The sequence below is a fragment of the Diabrotica undecimpunctata genome, chromosome 6, assembly GCF_040954645.1.
Source record: "Diabrotica undecimpunctata isolate CICGRU chromosome 6, icDiaUnde3, whole genome shotgun sequence".
NCBI classification, from domain to species: domain Eukaryota; kingdom Metazoa; phylum Arthropoda; class Insecta; order Coleoptera; family Chrysomelidae; genus Diabrotica; species Diabrotica undecimpunctata.
Window position 1 is genome coordinate 118387112 of NC_092808.1, and position 20109 is coordinate 118407220.

General features: G+C 32.9%; 1 protein-coding gene across 2 annotated transcripts in view; it reads right to left on the reverse strand.

Moving 5' to 3' along the window:
• The window catches only part of Ten-a (Teneurin-a transmembrane protein), a 621367-nt gene that overhangs the window by 67079 nt on the left and 534179 nt on the right, over positions 1–20109 (reverse strand). For both annotated transcript variants that reach the window (XM_072535236.1, XM_072535235.1), the window contains 2 exons: positions 5953–6094; positions 1486–1737 (listed from right to left, as the gene is read on the reverse strand). In XM_072535236.1, coding sequence (XP_072391337.1) covers positions 1486–1737; positions 5953–6094 — 394 coding nt within the window. The remainder of the gene's footprint in view (positions 1–1485; positions 1738–5952; positions 6095–20109) is intronic.

A 20109-nucleotide genomic window follows, 5' to 3' on the forward strand; every position in this document is an offset into this window, starting at 1 on the left:
TTTTCGCAATTTTTTTATTTTTTTAAGCTAATTTATTTAGCCTATCTTGTTTTATATTATTTTCTTTTGAATCTTATGTTTGTTCTAAGTACTTATAATTTAATTACATGCTACATTTTTCCATAACGTTTTTTTAATTTTGTGCATTTATTTGTAATTATTGTAATTGGGGGTTTGATTCTTTTTATTTTAGTACCCTGACCGATTATCTAACGTTGGCCACCACATCGACAATAATAACTTTTTTTAGGGCAGCTTGAAACATATAAGTGAATGTTTCTTGATACCACTCTCGAAGATTTCGGAGCAGTCTTTTTTCATCTTGGGCCCCATCTTCCAAGAATCGACTTAAAGAATACTTTGTTAGATTTAGTGCATCCTGTGGTATTGGATATCTTCTGCGTCCTTTATGTGCTCGATAAAATGGCTTGCGTTCTTAACGTAAAAGTCCGCTTCTGCGCATAGCTGTAGCTGGTCAACTAGAAATTTTGCCTTTGTGTTTTGCAACCGTGATCCTATAGAGCTAACTATTGGTTATAAGGGTAATACTGCCTTATGTAACTTAAGTAAACCATATAGTTTTGAGTATCTTGACAGCTTTTCTCGTAAAATGAGCTACAATTGTACACAATAATAGAAATTGAAAAAAGGTCACAATGTTTCAATAAAAGAGGTGACGACATCCAGATTCCTTCTACATGGAGACCTCTCATAAAGAAAATATCGTCCGCTCCACCCTGTAATCAAAATCCCGTCGTCAGAAACGTTCGCGATAACCCCACGTCAACCAACTCCAAACAAACCACGTCACCATCGACGGTATAAATGAATCGTCCGCAGTTACCAGTAGCAGTAGTGCAGTGATTAGTGATCCGTGTAGTAGTATACGGGAGCTTGGGAGAATGAGATCTCGGAAGCCCCGAAAAAGACATAAGAGAGAATGACGAAAGCTCGGGGAAGTAATTTTTGTAATAGTATTAACCTTAGCATTAGGTTAAATTGTACTAATCGCGGAAATATCTTTTCGAATATATATATATATATATATATATATATATATATATATATATATATATATATATATATATATATATATATATATATATATATCATCATCATCATCATCATGTGCAGCCTTATCAACCGTTTCCAATTACGGTGCAGCCTCCCTTATTTCAATGTTATTCTATGTTCTTATTATTATTCGACGATGTCTTAGTTATACGTTGTTCTAATAATTTGTTCTAATAATATATATATATATATATATATATATATATAATTTATATAATTTAAATTATATTTAAACATCGATAATTAAAAATGCTTTACTTGGTGTATTTCCTGTTAATAATTTAAAATTTGAGGTATTAGAAAATGCGATACGTTGAAACGAATAGTTTGATTTTAGCACGAATTTTAGAAAACCATTAAAGCTAAATCTAAATATATAAAGAATATAAGTTAGAAAATATATATAACTACCTGAGTTGCTTCCACAGCTCCCTTACAAGGAATCGGTGTCCACCTATTATGGTGCCCGTGATTTCCAATTAAAGTGTGGATAATTCCTTTGGGATCAACTGCTCTGATATTCGTTCCATCGGCAATGTACATAGTACCATCAACGGCAATTGCTATACCTTTCGGATGTGCCAATCGGGCGTGTTTAGCAGGTCCTTCATCTCCGCAAGCAGATTCGTCTCCGGGAATGCACCTTTCACCGTTTCCAACGACCTGAAAATATATTATTACAATTATTAAAAATACCATTCTTATAAAAATTCATAAATTATGGATTTGGATATGAATATGATATAATGTCTAAATATTTTTTTAATTTTAATTTTTTTTGATTAAATTTACTTGCGATTTGAGATCAATTTTACTTTACGTAACTTTTCAGCTATACTTATATTATAAATTATACTTAATTCCTTTTTTTTTGTGTTCATAATGGAAAGCATTAAATATTAAAAGCTTTCAATTTACTAATTTTAAGACATCTTAAGACTCTTAGTTTTACGTATAAAGATTTATTTTAGGAACAAAAAAAACACACACAATAGACATGGATAAACTGTATTATAATTTTCCATAAATGGTTAGTGGAACATGTTTAGTTGTGAGCAGTTTTTTTAGCAACTCGCCATAGACTAGTAAAAGGGTAACATTTATTTTAAAAGCGATTAAAAAGGAAAGATATTGATAGCAAAATATTTTTCACAAATTAATAAAAACATTCTTAAAGAACATGTTAGTGAATACTAACATACACAAGATAAGACTTGAAGACTAATAATATTGATAAAGAAGGATCCCACAATGACACGAACAGGAAAATCAGCAGATACTTGCCTCTAAACAAGAAGCAGAAGCAGAAGATACATTTGAAAAAAAAAATCTAATTTTTTTGTATTAAACTACGATTGCTTAGTAAAATCACATTATTTTAAGCCTATTGATTAAACTAGAGATATCGTTTCCAGATTTGACTGGAAAGGATGTGGCCTCATAGGGTTTCAGATATAATCCCGCCGTTAATAATACTTCAATCAAATATCTTAACTTGTGGTTCCTCTCATACTGAGCAAGGTTACTATTACAATGACGACTCATCAGTAGGGTACAACTAACCTGTCTTCAGACGGTCGAAACCCAGTCCACGTTCCCTGTCTGTGTCGATATGGGTACCATCAGACCTTTTGCCCTACTTGCGATTTTACACCGGAATTTTTCGTTGACAGATCTACTGTCCTAGTCAAACTCGCAGTGTTGTCGTCAGAGCGGCCAATCACAGCGAAAATTGTCACTCTGGTCAGCCAATAACAAACAATTTTATTAACTATGTTCTTATTGGCCTTCCAACGGAAGATGGCTCAAGAAATGCTTAAAAACGCAACGCATCTTCCGATCGGGATTAAGTCGGTCTACATCTTGACCTCAGCTGGACCTCGTTGGTCGAGTAGCCTTTTTCAATTATTCTGCGTTTTATTATCACCTAAATAAATATTTCGTCAATTTAAGAAGACTTCCCTTCAAAGACGATTCCACAAGCTCATTAGTGTTCGAATAATCACAAAGCCTTGCAGCTACGATATTATTCAAGCCAACAAGCAGTATAGAAACCGGCGTTGTCGAGGTTATCTATCTTTTGTCGAGGTAAAGAAAAGTGTGGCAACGGACTTATAATTACCTCGCGAAAGCCAGCTAACAGCTCGGAGAGAACGCTTCCTGGAGAGATAGACATCGATCTTTGAAATAGGCGAATACAGGTTGTCTTAAAGCTATTTCAGATCGTGTCTAACTGACACAGCGTTCCACTAGACCACCGACGGTTAGGAGTAAATAAAAGCCCCAGGTGGACTTAGAATTACTCCTCAATCGGTGGCCAAGCTGAAGTAGCACTTCGTCGCCAAACCATTCGGCAGAAATAAATAAAAGTCCCCACGGGACTTGAGATTATTTCGCGAGAGGTGGCGGTACGGAGTGAGGGGCTGTCCAAGAGTCAACAGTCTGTCGACGTTCCTAGAAGAGTGTGAATTTGGCCACACGTTGAGGTTTGAAAGGCCGGCATTTCTGTGAGATTCAAGGCATCCACCGTGCTCAGAATACTAGAAAATTATTTATGTAAGATAACTATAAATATATATATATATATATATATATATATATTTATAATATATATATATATATATATATATATATATATATATAGATATATATATATATATATATATATATATATATATATATATATGTATATATATATATATATATATATATATATATACAATTCAGCAATTCAGTAAGAAACTCGAACTGTTAAAGTATTCTGCATTGGCGGTGGCACCTTGCTGACCACAACCGACCGTACGACAGCCTGTGTCGCCTGAAGTGACCAATCACGACGCAGATTGTCACTTTGGCCGGCCAATCGCAAACAGTTTTAACATTAACTGCGTTGTCATGGGCCTCTCGGCGAAAGATTGCTGCGAAATTGCAAACACGAAGTGTATAAAAAGGCAGCACATCTTCTGATCGGGATCTAGTCGTCTTACACTACTAGCCCCGCTAGACCTTGTTGGCCGAGTGCTATTTGAAAATTCAACGTTAATTATTATTACCCAATATTGAACCTTTGCGAAGACTTCGCTTTGAAGAAGAGTCCGAAATCTTTTTACAGTGCATACGAACGAAGTCTATAAGCATTCACTAGAAGGTGTAGGAGCTGGAGTAGCGACTGTTGGTCATTTTTTCGTCGAGGTGAAGAAAGTTTAATAGTACAGTTGTCACCTCCTGAAAAAAATTGTAGACTCGGAGTGAACATTCCCTGACTGGGTAGCATCGATCTTTGAGATAGGAAAGACAGGTTGCTTTATATTTATTTCAGATCGTGCTGAACTGGCACAGCGTTCCGCTGTTCTACCGACGGTTAGGATTGAATAAAAGCCCCTAGTGGACTTTGAATCACTCCTCGGTGGCCGAGTCGAAGTCGCACTTCGTCGTTAGAAACCTTCTCGACGGAAATAATCAACGTTTTTACAAGACATAAGATTGTTTCCGCGGAGGTAACGTGCGAGGTGTAGCACCAACATTAGAGTCGCCACTCCGATGGTGTTCTTACACACACCTTGTGGGATGTGTGCTCGACCACACGTCGAAACGTGAAGGGCTGGCATCTCTGTGAAATCTAAAGCGTACACTGCAATTAGAATACTCATATTCAATACATGTAAGAAAATAATACACCGTCAAGTAAAACACTATCGAACTGTTAAAGTATTCTAAGTTGTCCGTGGGATTTTGAGGACTATAGAGCTACCAGTGAACTTCACGTGGAGTGTACGCATCGGGTACGCATCATTACCACGAGGTCAAGGATGGAGTCGAGAAACCTTAGATCCTCTTCTAGAGCGGCGGTCGCAGATCATCCAGATATGGAGAATACCTCCGTGGATGCTACGGCCGTACGATACCTGGCAGTATCATCGAATCGGATTAAAGAGTTGACGCTTGAAACGAATGCCATTAACGCTAGCCGAATATCTGGAAGGTAAGCCTTATCAGAACCATGAAACCTACAAACGGTACAATAAAAAGAAACTTCACTCAGCATTATTGGCTCAAGAATACCATTAACAAATTAATTCGAAATTTACGTCTCCAGAGTCAGCAGGTTTTCGGAAATAGTTACAATACAATAGATCCTATCTAAACACGAACGTTACTATAAAGACAATATAATAAACATGGAAGTACATCTTTTTTTTTTGAAAATTGCAAAAAGTACATTTTTTAATGTATATACACAGGTTAGTTCATAACAATGAAAAATAAATGGAGACGGGCCTGAAATATCGCAAAGATGAACAATATTAGATAGCGAAAAATGAATGAATACTACAAAAAAACCGAGACACCTGTAACCACATGAAGGAGAATGATTAAGTAAATAAGGGAAATAACCAAGAAGAAGAAATCGACAATTACGCATACAAAGGTACAGTTAGTTGTTGATGAACACTTCCACTATTATTAGTAATTGTCTAAACTTTCTTAGTAAATTACAATATTCAGGATGTAAATCGCCCGGAATTATCAATTCGTTTAAATGTGTGTCAAACATAGGAATCGCCTACTAGGAAGAACCAACACCACGCAACTTTAGCATTTCCGAATGTTGTCAAGAAATGGTTGATGAGTATTCTTAAAAAAGTATCTTGCTGTGATAAATGTCAACAATGTTCGGCTTTGACCTGTACAAAAATGAGAATCTGCTGGATAATCTGCGTTCTTCTTAGGTGACGCACACTATTTAATATATATGCAATAACACCATATGTTTCTGGTTTATACTTGAATAAGGCTTTATGATTCACAACATGTAGATGTTAATGCAGATAATACATTTAATGCCAAAATTTTTAACCAAAAATACATCTAACGTACCGGTTCACTATTGATGCTGGGGTCTTGAATTGGATCAAGCATCAATACCTTCAGAATTTGGTGTTTTTCTGGATCAGATACATAGAGATGCCCATCAGCAGGTGAAACCGTTAGGTAGTATTGATATGCAACCTGTGTAGCTCTGAAAAAAATAAATTTATTGGTAAATTCAGTTCTTACTTAAAATATTGTTGCTTTTATAATAAATTCGTTTCCTAACAAATTAGATTATATTTTTATATTATATTATATTTTTTATCACCAACCGTCATTAAAGTAACACTTTATTGTACTGAAAGAACAAGAACTTTATCTGCTGCAAATATTAATCGAGTTGACTGAAATTGAATGTCAGTGGTCGATGACAGTAATCGATTATTTATTTAACTGAATTTAAATTTTGTCTTATCCTAATTATTAAAAATATTGTACAAAAATCACGTTGTTATAAATTAAATGCATATCAAAAAGTGAAATTCTGTAGTATTTTGTAATTATATTCATATAAAATAAAATCAAAACTTAAATTTAATTTACCGATTTAGTTATTATTCAGTATTGATAACTATCGATTAAAAATCAAAAGCCGCCATCATACAAAAAGGCATCTGTTACCAATGTCATAGGCAATTTTTATTTTGTCTAAAATTAAAAGCTGTTAGTGATAATATTAATACCGATGTCAACGTTAACGTTGATAAAACATTTTTAATTCAAGCACCTTCCACTTCAGGAATTAATTTTTCTAACATGTAAAGTTGTTAATCGGTATTTAATATAACACAACATAAATAAAACTGTTGTATTTATGACCATATATTTTTTGTATCATCATCATCATCAACTAGCCTCTAACGTTCACTGCTGAACATAGGCCTCTCGCATGCTTTTCCACTTAGTTCGATTTTGCGCCATCTGAATCCAATTTGTAGTCACTCTTTTTATGTCATTTGTCCATCTCGTTGGGGGTCGACCTCTATTTCTGTTAGCTTGTATTCGGGGTCTCCATTCCAAAATTCTTTTTGTCCACCGGTCATCAACTGATCTTGCTACATGACCTGCCTAGTTCCACTTTAGTGTTGTTATCCTTTCAATAACGTCTGCTACTCCTGATCTTTTGCGTATAGTAGCATTGGGTATTCTATCACGTAGAGAAATCCGTAACATTATTCTCTCCATTGCCCTTTCCGCAACTTGTAGTTTACTCACTGTTGTTCTTGTGAGTGTTAGGGTTTCTGCACCGTAGGTCATCACTGGCAAAATACACTGATTAAATACTTTTCTTTTCAGACACATTGAAATCTTAGACCTAAAAATATCCTTCATCTTTCCAAATGCAGCCCAAGCAAGCTTTATTCTTCTTTTCAGCTCGATTGTTTGGTTGTCTCGACTTATTCTTATCTTATGGCCCAAGTATTTATAGGAGTCAACTGGCTCAATATCTTTGTCTTCTACTGAGATGTTTTTGTTGTGGACTAAATTTGTCATAAATTGTGTTCTTGAAAAATTAATTTTAAGACCAAGTCTTTTTGTAGCAGTATGGAGTTCTTGGAGCATTATCTGTGCCTGATCAAAGCTGTCTGCAATAAGAACGATCGTTCTTATCGTCGTTCTTATTTTTTGGATGTTTGTGCAATAAAAAGATTACACAAAATATGACTATTTGTTAATGTTTTTTATGATCGACAACAAAACTCGTCTGTTAATCGTCTCGCTCTCTTCGCTCTCTCTGCTCGTAAAATCAGACTCGTTGGATAAAGAGTTACTTTACCGACTTGGTATAATAAATAACTATTATTGGAAAAAAGGACGCATGTAAACTAGATCTGATAAAATATATCGTAATTCTCTTATGGATGGAATGTTTAATGAATTAAGTCAACAGTGCACAGTAAGCTGTTGATCCAATTTATCTTTATAATATACATTTTCCTATATTCCTTTTGGATAACTCTTTATCGAACGAGTTTGATATTACGAACAGAGCGAGCTAAGCGAGCGACGCGAGTAACAGATTACATTGTAATCGAAGGAAGATGGTCACAATATATTATATCATGCTATCATATATTTTGGAACATTATTGTTGTAGTGAATAATCTGCACAAAGATGAATTGTCATGTAACACATATTTTTCAGAGGATGTGCTGGTATGTTCACTTTTTCAAGTACAGTTTATTTTTGCCTCAGTTTTTTCACTATCAACGATTTGGTCGAGTTCGATTAAGGTAAGCAGTTATGTTCTGTTCGGAAGTTTTTTAGTAATTGTGTTGACTGTTACTAATTTTTTCTAATTTCATTTTCAGAAGATCCTGGTGTAATATTACTGAAAGAAGATATACAAAAATCTAAACCATTTCGAAATTACTAATTTTGACTATGATCATAATTGAGATTTTTCTTCTTACAGATTACTATTCAATCTTTATAACCAGCTCATTTTAAACAAATTAAAAATGGAAGGAATCACAAAAGCAAAAATTAATAAATCACAACCAAACGTTTTATTGAATCAGCAAAACACTGAAATATGCCATACTTCTTTATTTGAGAGAGCACGTTGTAAAAGCAAATATTTTGAACAAAAGTAAAATACTAAGAACATCTCCTCCTCTATCTTTTCTCCTTCGTAAGGATGTAGTGGCGCCATGTAATTTGTTTGGACTAATTTTGTCCAATTATCTCTCTCCTGTGCATATTGTTTTGCTTCGGAGAAGCAAACAGAAGGACCAGTCATGTCCTTTATTTGGTTTCTCAGTATATTTTGGTTGATAGTTGTGATGAGTCTAGTTTTTATGTTAAGTTCTGCTAGAATTGAGTTATTTACATTGCACATTTCAATATTTACGCTTTCAATCGGCTTTTTTTGTTGTCCAAGTTTCTGAAGCATAGGTGGCGATAGGAAATATCAATGCTCGAACAAGGCGTAATTTTGTGTTTTTTGTGATGTCAGTGTTCTTCCAAATTTTTGTGAGTTTGGCTGTTATCGATCTGGCCATTGTGATGCGTCGACGGATCTCGTCTCCGCAACCTCCATTGTTAGTAATAACGGAGCCTAAGTTATTAAATTGCCTGACCACTTCGTAACCTACCATATTTCTTATCTCTGCTTGGCTGTTTCTGATTCTATCGAAAATCTACTAAAAACATAGACTACCAAAAAACAACTTTTATATCTCTAGCTCCAGTACTATATAACATATAATTGTTTATTTGCAAATTTTTATGCTCTGACTAGCTGTAGTTCTAATTTAATTTGGAATAAACGAATAAAAAGCTGTGTTATATTTCTTCCCAATTAAAAGGCTTGTCTAATACACTTCTCCAAGAAATTAACGCACCACTTTAAAATATTAAAATATTTTATTACCGTTAATAAAAATTTCCATTGTAATGTTATATTTTGCAAGCCCCTTGTATATGCTATTCGTACACTCTATATTTATTGACTGTATTTTATCGCTATAGTTTTTTTTGCAACAAAACAAAAAGAAGCGAAAAATGTACTAATTCTATAAATATACTAATTTCCAAGTGTTCACGAATTTTATTCGGCTACTGTTTAATTGTTGATTATTGTTAATTGTGTTTATTATGGAGCGTCAATCACGTAATTTAACCCGAGATGAATGTGCCCAAGCAGTGATACTGTCGGAAGAAGGTTGGAATTATCGAAAAATTGGTCGTCGGTTTAATGTGTCCCACACATCCGTCTCACGGGTGTTAGAAAAATTACTCAAAACAGAGGATCATACTCGCAGCTTAGGGCAAGAACGAAACCGGGTAACTACCCCTATTCAAGATCGATTTTTAAGAATTTCTGCTCTTCGACAACGTTTTGTAACACATTGAAGTCTACAAATTCAGCTTCGAGACGTGCATGCTATACAAATTAGTACTGAAACTGTTCGCCAGCAACGTAGGGAATAAACTTAACACCTAGAATTGCCGCCCGAGATCCTCTATTAACTGCAGAGCATCGAAGGAGGAGACTACATTTTGCCAGAGAACACGTTAATGGTTAGAGGCTGACTGGGAACGAGCCCTATTTACTAATGAATTCCGATTTTGTTTGTACAATAATGACAGATGTTTTCGTGTGTTGCGACCCAACGAACGATATGCTCAGTGTAACTTCTCACACACCACATTTTTTGGTGGATGATCCGTTATGGTGTGGGGTGGTATTTCTGTGACCGCACGTACGAACCTAGTGGTCATACTAAATGGAACTGTTACAGCTTAAAGGTACATATTAGAGATCCTGGAGCAACATGTAGTACCATTCGCTCCTTATATCGGTGAAAATTTCTTACTAAAGCAAAATAATGCCAGACCTCAAGCTGCACAGATCGTCAGAAATTATCTAGAAGAGATAAAAATTGACACTATGGAATGGATAGCACATAGTCCGAATTTAAATCCGATTGAAAATCTATGGGATAGCCTTGGTAGGTGATTAAGAGCGACACCGATCCAACCAAACAACTTACAGGAAGTGGGAGAGAGGCTGATCCAGATTTGGAGAGAACTCGACCAAAATGAAATTCGGCAATTAATTTTAAGTATGGGCCAACGATGTAAGGCTGTTATACGTAGTAGAGGTTATTAAGACTTTTTTCATATTTTAGTTTACTTTTCTTTATTTATTTTATTTACTATTTCTTTAGAATTTTCCGTTTTATTTTTTTTTCTCCTGTAATTCAACATTTTCTAATGAGTAGACAAATTGTTATAATTACTAATAAAACTAATAAAATGTAGAATAAATCTGGTGAAGTTTTATTTTTTATTCTTTGCCTGTTTACAAATAAAATTGATTTATTGAAGTGGTGCGTTAATTTCTTGGAGAAGTGTATATCAACTGTGAAGTGTTATGAATAACTAATAAAACAAAAAGTGAGAAATGAATGTTACGTAAGTTGCCAATATCTGTTAATTAATAATCTATTAATTAAATAATGACAAACCAAATAAACTACATAATTTTAAAGCTTTAACTCTAACATTTACTGTCGTTCAAATTCATTCAAATTTTGTATTATTGATCACAAGAGACATTTAAACAAATTCCAAGGGGAATATATAAACTTATCCTCCTTCTCTTGGTATACATCTTTCACTATTCCCTTGGGAATGAACTAGTAATTAATGTTAAGTAGATTTTACACCAGCACGCTTATTCCTTTAATAATATTTTGCACGAACTTGACATAACCAGAAATTACTCAGATGAAATCTACAATTTGGGTAAATAAATACAACAATAAGAAAATGTTGATTGTTAATAACCGTAATTTTTTAAAACTGTTTATCAAATTCTTTTGCTTCTTCCTTCTTGATTTTATATAAAATGGTATAAAATCCGGTATTATCTTAATACAAAAATCCCCTTCGTTTTTAGATATTTCGCTTCATCTTTTTCTAGGACGATACACGCTTAGATAATATGCTAAAATAAATAAAGTAGGAACAATATGTACAAGAAAAACATGACCAACGGGATCCTCAACAAGAAATAAAATGCCGTACCGAACAAGCAAGTAAATATCATCTTTAATTCAGATATAAATAAAATTAAAAGAAGTAATATTTCTTGAAAGAAAATTCTTTGCCTTGATTTAATTTAAAAAAGAAAACACAGAGAAGATATCTTTTATTTGAATACAAGTCCAAACAATTATTGATAATTTGTATATGAATTTTAATGAATTTGTAATTTTAATTATGTGGATTAGCGCATATGATATATGATTTCGATTAATTGTAAAATTGTCTGACTTTAATAATTTTTTTTGATATTCTTTTTTAATAAATTATTTAATAGTTTAGTATCACAAAATTATTTGGTTTAATTTATTTTCCTATCTTCCATCCTTTTCTCAAAGGCAACTGCTTAAAGAATACTTTGAGAGATATGGGTATTGAGATAAATATGTTTTAAGTATGTGGAAGGAAGCAATTCAAAAGTGTAATGATGTCGTTTGGGCAAAGTGTGTAGAACATACTAACAAATTAATTGAACAGTGGTTTATTAGAGAACAAAATATGTGTAATATTAATATCGAACCTGTAATAATGAACTTTAAAGATAACAGTTCAGATTCTGAAGGTAATGAAAATGAAATATGAGAAACGAAAAACATACTTGTAAAATCTTACAATGTTATTTGAGCTAAATAATGTTGAATTCTTTAAATAATTTTGCTGTTACCTATGACATAAACACACTGTAAATATTATTGTATATTTAATTATATTTTTTATAAATTGTTTATTTATTTATTAATCACTAATGACATTAAAATAATTTATTAAGCTACTTCAAATGTAGCTGCATTTCTGCATCAAAATTTTAAAGCAAAACTAACACTTTACATTCGATTTATCTGATAACATCAAATTTATACAGGGTGAGTCATAAACTATTATGACATAGACTAAGGACAGGTTATTTGGACCAAAATATGGCTATTGGGCCAAATATGCCTTAATAAAATGTTGCTGAGAAAAAAGATACAGGGTGTTAAAGTTAATTTTTGTTTTTCGTTTTTTGCTAATAGTTTCCCTGTATATTTATAAATTGCCATCAAAATTGGCACAGAGGCATAATCTTAGACAAGAAATAGTATTTTATTTACAATTTCACTATCAAATACCAAACTAATAAACAAAGTTGCAACTAACGTAAGGTTTCCGTTTTGACGATAAATCAAAACTAAACACATTTTAACTTAAAAGAACTCACAAAAACTCAAACTAAATGTTCTACATGGTCTTCTCCGATTTCTATGCCTTTTCTAAGTCTTCTTATAAGGGATTTTTGGACGTTAAAAAATATTATTCTGTCCCCTTATAAGATTACCTGCATTTTGAATGTATCTCCAAAGTTCGTCTCGTGTATTAATTTCATTGGCATAAACTAAGGACTTCATATGTCCCCAAAAATAAAAATCTAGCGGGTTGTACTCAGGACTTCTTGGTGGCCATTGAAAATCACTGCCTCTGCCAATCTATCGTTGAGGAAATACGTCATTAAGATGATTTGTGTGTGTGTGTGTGTGAGAGAGAGAGATGGCATTAGACAAAAAATCTTTTTGCCACAGAAAATTGTTATAAGGATGTTTAAATTTTTATTTTAGAATCGTTTATAAACTTGATTAGAATATTATATATAGATTTGTCAGAATAAGATAACAGATTGCTGATGTTCACTGGTAGGCTAATATTGAGATCAATTAAATCTAGATATAGGCTTCGAGTCTGTTCCCTATGATTAGGACAATCGAAAAATAAGTGGTTCAAATCTCCAACAGATTTACCATCACAAGGACAGAAAGGGGTTTCATAGATTCCAATCCTATGCAGATGCTCTGGAAAGAGGCCATGGTTAAGTTTTAACCGGGTTATTAACGAAGAATGTACTTTATTATAGTTAAAATTAAAATGGGGAATATTTTTTGGTAAGCATGGATGAATAGAAAAGTAATGGTTTCTTGAAGACTTCTGAACCTCTTTATATTTTGACATCCATCTTTCCCTGCCAATACTCCTGATAATAGAAAAAAGATCTTTAAAGTAGTAAAAATTTGTAATATCTGATATCTCAGATGTATTTTTTGCCATACCATCCACTAATTCGTTTCCAATTACTCCATTATGTCCTTTAACCCAGAGTAAAGTAACTGTTTTTTTTGTGAATTTTAGATCATGTAATAATTTTTTGATATCAAGTATAATGGAGTTTTGAAAACTATCCAATGGATGGCTACGAATAGCTTGTAATACTGCCTGAGAATCTGATACTATTACGATGTTCTCACAATAATTAGTGACACACCAAGTTAGTGCTTTCTGTATAGCAGCAGCCTCGGCTGTAAAAATAGAACAACATTCAGGAATTCGATATTTCTCAACATAATTGCAGTTTGAAACAAAAAAAGCGAAACCAGTACTTTCAACAGTTTTTGAACCATCTGTATAAATTATTGTTAAATCTTCCCCTAATTTGCTTAGTATGGATTTGAATATAATATTAGTTAAAATTGGCAAATCTGAATAAGAGGGCATTATAATGGTTGGTTTGTCTATCAGAACTTCAAAGTCTTGTATGTAAAAAGGAAATTTTGGGAGCTGTAATATATAAGATTGAAATGAATTCGTATCGATAAAAGATTCTGCAAGAGGAGGAGAATTTTTTATTCTCCAATAAGAATTTGTTAAATTTTCTGTCAAAAGTAAACCTATTTTGTGAACCATAGTTGTATTAAACGATCTGTATGTTATTAGACGTTTGTTGGCTAACATTTGCCTACGTATGTGTAAAGGTGGTTCCTGGGCTTCTGCTAGAACTGCTTGGTTTGGTGAAGACATCATAGCTCCTAGACAAATTTTTATTGATTTAAATTGTATTCTGTCAAGAGTTAATAGATTTGTTTTGCATGTTGAACCGTAAAGAACACAGCCGTAATCCAGAATGGATCGTATGTAGGATCTATAAAACATTAAAGAGATATTTTGATCTGCACCCCATCTTTTTTTAGAAACGAAACGCAGAAGGTTAATTCCACGCTCGCACTTTTGTTTTACGTACTTTATATGGCTGGACCACAAGAGTTTTTTATCTAGGATCATGCCTAGATACTTATACTCTTCTGCTAAGGGGAAATTATAATCACCTATCTGGCATTTGCCTGTGACTTTTTGTCTACGTCTAGTGAAACATACAATCGAAGATTTTTCTTGTGATATACTAAAACCCATTTGTTTCACCCACTTATCTAAGTTACTAAAGCTAAGTTTTAGATTCAACATACAATCTTCATAGGATTTATGGCTGGTATATAAACATATATCGTCTGCATATTGAATTATTTTGCATTTTTCATCCGTCAAACCATGCAGATCTGCAGTATAAACATTAAATAATAAAGGACTTAGAATTGAGCCTTGTGGGAGACCGTTATATAATATTCTTGGACCGTGTAATACATTTCTATGGTCCCGTAAGTATATTTTTCTATTCACATACAAATTTATTATATTTACAGATAATCTTTTATCGATACCACACCCCACCATTTTTGAATATAATATATCCAAATCAACCACGTCATATGCACCCTTTAAATCTAGAAACAAACATAGCATAAATTCGTTTTTTGAAAAACAGAGTTGAATATCCGTAACTAAATGTATGAGAGCATCAATGGTACCTCGACCTCTACGAAATCCATACTGTGAGTAGGGAAAAACTGAACTACTTTCAATAAAATGTTCTAATCTAAATTTTATAAGCCTTTCAAAGGATTTTGTCACACATGATAATAGAGAAATGGGTCTATAAGATGATGGAAGTTCTGGGTTTAAGTTAAATTTGAGTAAAGGGCATATGATAATATTTTTTAAAGTATCGCAATATTCTTGTTTCAACCACCAACTATTAAAGATTTGTAAGAGAACATCTTTGGCATTTGACGGCAATTTGTCCAATATCTTATAAGTAAAACCGTCTAAACCGGGGGCTGTATTTCTGCTTTTTTTTAGTGCGAAATCAAGTTCTGAAGGAGTAAAAGGTTTTGACATGGAATCTACACTAGTGTTAAAACGAAAAAATTCTTTAATCCTACCAACATTACCAGAGGCAGATGAAGGTGCAAGTTGGTCTAACATCTGTTTAATGAGATTTTCAGAAAGTTGAGGTTTTTTGTTATACTGATAGTTATTGGAAATTGATCTGACGGTTGACCATATTTTTGAAAGAGGTGTGCTTTTGTTTAGACTATTTAAAAAATTTATCCAACTACTTTTTTTCTTTGTTTTAAATAATCGTTTGGTTTGGGCTGCTATATTTTTATAGTTTATGTAATTATTATAGTTACTTTGGGTTCGATACGCTTTCAATGCTTCTGATCGTTTTTTTATTATGAATGTACATTCCTCATCCCACCAATAAGGCCTTGGAATTGAGGGAGTAAAAGGTTTTTTTATGGGCATAGATTTGGAAGCAGCTAGAGAGATAGTCTGAAAGAGTAGGGCTGTCTTCTCATCGTTAGAAAGATTATTAGATGATAAAATTGTGGATAATTGTTTGTCTAAATCTGTCTGAAATAGCTTCCAGTCAGCGCGGCAATCGTTCCATTTTGTTGATGGATTAATTAGGAAAGAAGTAGGATTAATTTTAAGCTCTATTTTAATAGGAAAATGATCGGATCCCAATGTGTCGGGATATACTGACCAGTTTATACGATTTGTTAATGAGGCTGAGGTGATAGTCAAATCAACGGCAGAATGATTGCCACTCGCGGCGATTCTAGTAGGTGATCCGTCGTTTAGAGAAACTAATTCGAAAAAATCCATGCTTTCGACTAATATTCTACCATTACGGTCATCCGGGATCGGACCCCACATGTAATGGTGGGCATTAAAATCACCACAAAAAACTGTATTATTATAATCGAATTGTTCAAATAAATGTATCCAATCAGTCTTTTCTACTCTGATGTCAGATGGTTTATATATAGACACAAAAGATATATTAATTTTGTTAAGTAAGACTGCACACACTTCTATTCCGGTATTAAAATTATAGTTAATGTTAATTATTTGATAATCAATGCCCTTTAGTATGAAAATGCCTACACCGCCATAGCCACTTTCACGGCATTTTGAAACAAAATTATACCCTTTTAATTTAAAGTCTATTTGGTTTTTCAACCAAGTTTCGGATAAAATTATAATATCTACATGAGAATTATTAATATAATTTATGAGACTATCCCTATTACTTACTAACGATCTACAATTCCATTGTAAAATATTTAAAGAAGATTGAGTAAGTTGACTGTGCATTTGGAAATTAATAATACGAGTGAATGCTTTCATTGTCACTCGTTGCTAAATTATCCGTTTCTCTGTTATTACCTGTTTCTTCTAAATTATTAGAAATAAGTTTTCTTAATTCATTTTCTAAATTGCATATAGGTTGAGATTGATTATTGGTATACATAAGTTGATTAATATGAGATGTGACAAGTAATATAAGTTTCTCTTTATAGTCAATAAATTCGTCCCTGTAGGGATTGGGTATTATAGGATTAGATTTAGGGGTAGGTCTTTTGATAGAAGTTGACGCAGAGGTATGGGGTAAAATTGGTGGAGAAGTTGCTTTACGTTTATTATTTGTAGAAATATGAATAGTTTTCCTTACCGGTTTATTTAATGTGAAATTAGGGACATTGTTAGACGAGGTAGGTAAACTGGGAAAATTGGAAGTGTTATTTAGAATAGAAAATCTATTATTAGTTATTATTTTTGCGTAACTTGGATTGTTATGTAATTGTTCTGCTTCTCTGAATGTTATATTTTCTGATGCCATTATTGCTTTGATTTTCTTCTGTTTTTCGTATATTGGACATTTTCTAGACAACGAGGTGTGATCGTTGGTTTTACAATATATGCAATGATTATTTTCATTACAAGTTTCTACAGTATGGGTGGTGTCTGTACATTTTTTACATCTACTGTCCTTAGATTTACATTGTTTTGAGGAGTGACCATATCTGAGACATTTATAGCATTGCACTACCGGGTGTATGTATGGATCTACTGAAAAGTTGCATAAATTAATTATTATGTTTTGTGGAACCTCGTTTCCCAAAAATTCTACAATTATCATTTGTCTTGGTACTAATTGAGTTGTGCCATCGTTGTTCGTTACTTTTCGTTGCATCCTTTGAACATTTACCACTTGTCTCTCGGATATTATCGCATCCTTTAAATAATTCTCCGAAAAGAAAGTATCAACCATACGAACTATGCCTTTTCTATGTGTATAAAATTTTGGAATATAAGCTATAAGATCATTTTTATTTATTAAATCATGATTAATTATTTTATTTGCTATAGAATAAGTTTTAAAAATGACTTTTACCCTATTAATGCCAACTGTTTTTATATCAAGTACATCATTTTTAATGGACGAATCATTTAATAAAAAATGTCCTACCTTCATTGGAAATAACCTACCGATATTTTTATTTTTGTGTTCAATATATACAAAGAATGGGGCCTTATCGCTGGGTTTATACCGGTTTTCAAAATCAATTAAAGTATTTACAGACCTGTTATCATCAATATTAGTTTTTTCAGACGTGTTTACGGAATGTAATTCATCGGGCGGTCTATGACCTCCAATAGCATCTTCTTCCATACTTAGATTTTTTGGAATACCAAATTATGGGCCTAATTTGCACTAAACAAATTCACAAAATAACACAATAGCGATCACTATCAAACTCGCACCGACAGCAATATCAAAACAAACCGTTCTCTACGGCTATCGACTCGGGTATGAAGATGATTTCTAACAGCTAATGAAAAATGAGGTGGCGCTCCATCCTGCATAAACCACATTTTTCTTCTTACATCCAGTGACAGATCATCTAAAATATCACGAAGAGTATTTTCCAAAAAGAATAAATAAGAATTTTCATTTAAATTCGGAGGAAGAACATAAGGCCCTAGTAGTTGGTCACCTATAATGCCACACCAAATATTCAATTTAAACTCATGCTGAAAATATCTAGCTTTAAAAGCATGCGGGTTTTCTTCTTCCCAATAATGACTATTTCGCCAATTAAAAACCCCTCGTCTGGTAAAAGTTGCTTCATCGGTGAACATAATATTCTTAATAAAGTGTCTGTCATTTCGATGTGTATTCAGAATACGTTGGCAAAACTGTAACCGTCGTGGAAGATCTGTTGGAAGTAAATTTTGAACAGAAGTGAAGTGATAAGGATGGAGGTTCTCTTTTTTTAGAATTCTAACAATAGACGACTGACTTACTCCTGTTGCTGCTGATAGATGTCGTGAACTTATTTCAGGATTTTCATCTACTCGAACCAAAAGTTCATCTTCTTGATTAGGTGTGATTTGTTTCGGTCGATCAGCCCGATTTTTAGTGTGAAATGACCCAGTTTCACCTAAACTACGATATAATCTTGCAAAAGTTTTGTGATTTGGTTGCCTTCTGTTTGCGTATAACATTCCATACCTTCTGGCTGCCGAGCGACCGCAAAAATTTTCTTGTGCGTATACGCAAATCATATCTCGCATTTCTTCATTAGTAAAATGATTGTGACGAGGCATTTCAATCAAAAAAAGTAATGATTATTTTTAAAAAATGCAACATTACACTACACTGTCACATCAAAAATAATTTACTTTGAACAAATGACATTTACCAATAACAATTATCTGACAGTCCAAAGCATACTTTTCATAAATGAAATAATATTTGAAATCCTTTTTTAAGACTCTAAGCAGTTCGACTGCGTTTTTATCGAAAACGGTTGAAATTATCATGTTTAAACAAGAGTACCAATTTTACGTAAAAATGATGTTTACGTCATATTTTCTAATAAAAATTACTAAAAAGTTTCATCAGAAAAAGTTTAGACTCAATTTGATCATTAGGAATGATCCACGTGGCGCCCTCTATGACAAAACGTAAAATTGTAAATAAAATACTATTTCTTGTCCAAGATCATGCCTCTGTGCCAATTTTGATAGCAATTTATAAATATACAGTGAAACTATTAGCAAAAACCGAAAAACAAAAATTAACTTTAACACCCTGTATCTTTTTCTCAGCAACATTTTATTAAGGCATATTTGGCCCAATAGCCATATTTAGGTCCAAATAACCTGTCCTTAGTCTATGTCCCAATAGTTATGACTCACCCTGTATATTATAATCCGTGATTATAGCAGTAGCTATTTTCTGTCATTTGCTGCTACGTGGAGTAAATTTCCGACTTATTTCGTATGATTTAAATTATGACGCGCGGGTAAAGAACCATGGAGTTAACTATATATTATATGTTTTTGAAAGAGGCTGCTATACGAAATTTACACGTTTATTTTCATTATAAAATATTAAACCGATATTTGAAAATACATTTTTATGTTGTAATTTCAATAGGCTTAAACTTTTTGTGTGTACATTTATAAGAAAGTAAGTTAGGTTCTAGGGAGTTATTTTGACCAGAATGTATAGCTTAATCTACGACCTATCTTTTTTTTACAACCTGTATATTAACTAATGAAAATATTTTCCAAAAAATCAGATACCGTCTTATTTATTATTTATGTAG